The 4465-nt window shown below is 53.7% G+C and overlaps 2 protein-coding genes across 2 annotated transcripts in view; both read left to right on the plus strand.

The window, feature by feature from the left end:
- LOC110391447 (protocadherin gamma-A9-like) overlaps positions 1-974 on the plus strand; it is a 3358-nt gene extending 2384 nt beyond the window's left edge. Inside the window, exon 2 of the mRNA XM_021383334.1 lies at positions 962-974. Coding sequence (XP_021239009.1) covers positions 962-974 — 13 coding nt within the window. The remainder of the gene's footprint in view (positions 1-961) is intronic.
- A 1288-nt stretch (positions 975-2262) lies between these two features.
- The window catches only part of LOC110391448 (protocadherin gamma-B5-like), a 5858-nt gene continuing 3655 nt past the window's right edge, over positions 2263-4465 (plus strand). The window contains exon 1 of the mRNA XM_021383337.1: positions 2263-4463. Within this exon, the coding sequence (XP_021239012.1) occupies positions 2481-4463 (1983 nt within the window). The 5' untranslated portion in view covers positions 2263-2480. The remainder of the gene's footprint in view (positions 4464-4465) is intronic.

Consider the following 4465-nt stretch of genomic DNA (forward strand, 5'->3'; position numbering starts at 1 on the left):
CCGCGCCTTCCTGCGCTCCTACTCGCACGACGTGTCGCTCACGGCCGACTCGCGCAAGAGCCAGCTGCGCTGCGCGGCCGGCAGCTGCTGCGACACGCTCCCGGCCCGGCCGCTGTCAGAGGTTTCAGATGCTCTCATCCCCAAGGGTGATCACATCGTGGCAAATGAAGACCACGTTTCCGCTGAGGTATGTTCCTTATTTTAACCTTCTTTCGTGTCTGTGGTAGTGTTCTGAACATTTTTAAATTGTTGTATTGGTTTATGTGCTTTTCATTTTCCTTTTCATTTCACCTTTCTCTAGTATTGAGTTTTTGTAAGTGTCTTGAGATCAGATATTTTCCCTCTTGTATCCTAGCTTCTTAGAGCTCCAGGGACATGGCAACTTGCTCTGTGCACGGATTTGGACATGAGATGTTGGAAAGTAGTGAATAGTAAATGCTGTATAATGAATCTCTTCTGATCTTGTGTGTGTTTTAAGTGACTGCTTCTGCACTGGCTGCTCTAAGCAACTGTATTGCCTAAGTGGCTGTGGTGATACAGTTATCCTTTGGATCTTTATTTCTTTGCTGTGAGAAAGATGAGTCTTAATGTTCATGTGAGATATCATTGCTTTCCATGAAAGTGGTCTCTCCCTGTTTTCCGATGGCTTGTTCAAGCAACAATAACCACAGGCAACATTTGCCAGAAACCATTTTTCAATTTTGGGACTTGCTGTGATAACACTCGGGTTAGTCAAGAGATGTGGACATGGCTTATCAAAGACACACAGATAGAAAGCGATTGGGGGCTGGGTTGTATGGCACTGACACTATGCTGCCTTTCAAATTCTGAAAGAGATGGGATCCGATAGGTATGGTTTGACTACAGTGGTTTTCTCAATGACTGGGATTCTTGGCTTTGTTTGGCCATTGGTGATACCTTCGCAAGTTGGTAAGCTGACTCTTAGCTTGTTCTCTTCCAGCTTTCAAAATTGAAATCACAATTTACACACCGGTCTGTGGCCTTCTGCCTATCTTGCTGTTTGTCCTATGGCAGTGATAGGAAAGCAGTGGGAACATTCCAGCACACTGAGTCTAGAGGGCAGAAAGATCACTGCAGTTTTCTCTGAACGCTGGGAGAGGGCTTGTGCAGCAGAAGACTTTCAAGTGTAAGAATGTCAAACTTGTTAGCTTGTTTAGAATCATATTATGAAATCATGCCATAAAATGTTTTGGGTTGCAGAAGATCTTAAAGACTGTCTAGTTCTGACCATAGGCAGGACTGCCACCCACTAGATCAGGTTGCCTGAAGCCCCATCCAACCTGGCCTGAATGCTTTCAGGGATGGGGCATCCACAACATCTCTGAGGAAGCTATTCCAGTGTCTTACTGTCCTCACTGTAAATAATTTATTCCTAACATCTAATCTAAACCTACCCTCTTTTCATTTATAACTTACCCCTTTGCCCTATCATCACATTCCATTATAGAGTCCCTCCTCAATTTTCCTGTAGACTCCCTTTAAGTACTAGAAGGTTGCTCTAAGATCTCCCCAGAGCTTTCTCTTTCCTAGGCTAAAAAAATTCAACTCTCTGCAGTTCTTTATAGAAGTGCACCAACTCTTTAATCATCCTTTTGACATTCCTTTGGACTTTCTCCAACAGCTCCATGCCTTTTTGTGCTGGTGAGCCCCAGGGCTGAACACGGTACTCCAGGTGAAGCCTTACAAGAGAGAGTAGAGAGAGAGAATCACCTCCCTTACCCTATAGCTAAACTTCTTTTGATGCAGCCCAGGATGTGATTAGCTTTCTGGGCTGCAAGCACCCATTAACAGTTCATATTCAGTTTTTCATCCTCCAGAACTTCCAAGTCCTTCTCCACAGGGCTGCTCTCAATCCACTCCTTGCCCAGCCTGCATTCATGTTTGAGATTGACCCGACTCAGGTGCAGGACCTTACATTTAGCCATACATGAACTTCACGGGCCCACCTCTCGAGGTGTTCAGGTCCCTCTGGATGGCAGCCCTTCCCTCCAGTATGCTGACCGCACCACAGAGCTTGGTGTAGTCCACAAGCATTCAATCCCACCATCCATGCCACCGACAAAGATGTTGATACCGGTACCTGTGCAGATACCTGAGAGACATAGATGGACGTCTTCAGCATATGTACAAGTTTTCTGTCTTGCTCTCCTGGCAACGCTGATATTTACTAACGAGCCTGGAGTGAGGATTTAAGAAGCGCACCCAGGAGCTCCGAGCTGCAGTTCTCAGCGCGGACTCAGGGTGTCACTGTTGGCCAGTGCGGAGAAGGGATGCCGCCGGCTGCGGCGCCCGCGCAGTGCAGCTCCGATCCGTGCTGAGAGAAGCAGAAGCGATCCTGCCAGGCTCCAGCCCGCGTTCCGACCGGCGGTAAAGATTTCGCATACTTGTTTTTCTCTGGTGTCGATTCAGCTGCTTGGGAAGCCTAGTCGTCTGCAAAACACGCTTCAGGTCTGCGGAGAATGGAGGTCCGAGCGGCAGCGCGGGGCCGAGGAGCCGCCGGGCGGGTCGCGCTGCTGGCCGTGCTGCTGCAGCTGTGCTGCCGGGCGGCGCCGGAGCGGATCCGCTACGCGATCCCCGAGGAGGTGGGCAGGGGCTCGCTGGTGGGGCCGCTGGCTCGGGACCTGGGGCTGAGCCCGGCCGAGCTGCCGGCGCGCCAGCTGCGGCTTGTCTCTGGTGATGAAAAGCGATACTTCATTCTTGAGGAAGGGAATGGAAACCTGCGTGTAAACGAGAGGATAGATCGAGAGGGCATCTGCGGGGACAAGGCGCCTTGTGTCTTCAGTTTGGAAGCTGTCGTGGAAAACCCTTTCAATATATATCACGTGAGCATTACTATCCAGGATATCAATGACAATGCGCCGCGCTTTGACAAAGAAGTTGTTGCCATAGAAATGATCGAGTCCACTCCTGCCGGGACGAGGTTCCCACTGGGCAGTGGCAGAGACCCCGACATTGGTGTGAACTCGTTACAAAACTACCAGCTTACCCACAATCCGCTCTTCTCCCTTGTAGTGAAGGAGAGTTCCGACGGGAGGAAACATGCGGAATTGCTATTGGAGAAAAACTTAGACCGTGAAAAACAGAAAAGTCACAATTTGATTCTGACGGCAGTGGACGGTGGAGATCCAGTCCGATCTGGAACCGCCCAGATTAAGATTGATGTGACGGATGCAAATGATAATGCACCGGTGTTCACCAAAGAGATCTACAAGGTTCGAGTGCCAGAAAATCTTCCAGAAGGCTCCTTAGCTTTTCAGGTGAAAGCCACTGACGGTGACGAGGGTACAAACGCAGAAATCACTTATTCTTTCAATGACATCACAAGCCATGCTCGCCAGCTCTTCAGTCTGGACCCCAAGACAGGGGACGTGAGAATTACCGGTCCCCTAGATTACGAAGATGTGAAATATTATGAGGTAACTGTTGAAGGCAAGGATGGAGGTGGGCTCAGCGCACACACCAAAGTGCACATAGACGTTATAGACACGAATGACAATGCTCCAGGCCTTACCCTCCTGCCTATATTGAACCCTGTACCCGAAGACTCAGTCCCGAGCACAGTCGTGGCTGTGATCAACGTTCGTGACAGGGACTCCGGAGTAAACGGAGAAGTGACCTGTAATCTCGACGGTGACTCCCCTTTCAAACTAGAAGCGTCATCAGAGAGTACCTACAAACTCGTAATTGAAAATATCCTGGACAGAGAGGAAGTGTCTGCTTACAACATCACAATCACTGCCACGGACCGGGGCAGCCCGGCGCTGTCGAGCCGCGCGGATCTGGTGCTGGAGGTGTCGGACGTGAACGACAACGCGCCGGTGTTCGAGGAGGCCGCCTACAGCGCCTACGTGCCCGAGAACAACGCGGCGGGAGCGCCGGTGCTGCGCGTGAGCGCGCGGGACGCGGACGCGGGAGCCAACGGGCGCGTGAGCTACGCGCTGGCGGGCGGCGGCGCGGACGCGGCGTTCGTGTCGGTGCAGGCGGAGACGGGCGCGGTGTTCGCGCAGCGCTCGTTCGACTACGAGCGGTGCCGCGAGTTCGCCGTGGAGGTGCGGGCGCAGGACGGCGGGACGCCGGCGCGCAGCGCGACGGCGACGGTGCGCGTCTTCGTGCTGGACCGCAACGACAACGCGCCGCGGGTGCTGTGGCCGGCGGCGAGCGGCGGAGCGGGCGCGGGCGCGGTCGCGGGGCCGTTCGAGGTGGTGCCGCGCTCGGCAGAGGCCGGCTACCTGGTGGCCAAGGTGGTGGCGGTGGACGCGGACGCGGGGCGCAACGCGTGGCTGTCGTACGAGCTGGTGCAGGCGCCGGAGCCGGCGCTCTTCCGCGTGGAGGCGCGCAGCGGCGAGGTGCGCACGGCGCGGGCCGTGTCGGAGCGGGACGCGGCCAAGCAGCGCCTGGTGGCCGTGGTGAAGGACCACGGGCAGCCGGCGCTGTCGGCCACGGC

Source organism: Numida meleagris, unplaced genomic scaffold (genome assembly GCF_002078875.1).
Source record: "Numida meleagris isolate 19003 breed g44 Domestic line unplaced genomic scaffold, NumMel1.0 unplaced_Scaffold367, whole genome shotgun sequence".
Lineage (NCBI taxonomy): Eukaryota > Metazoa > Chordata > Aves > Galliformes > Numididae > Numida > Numida meleagris.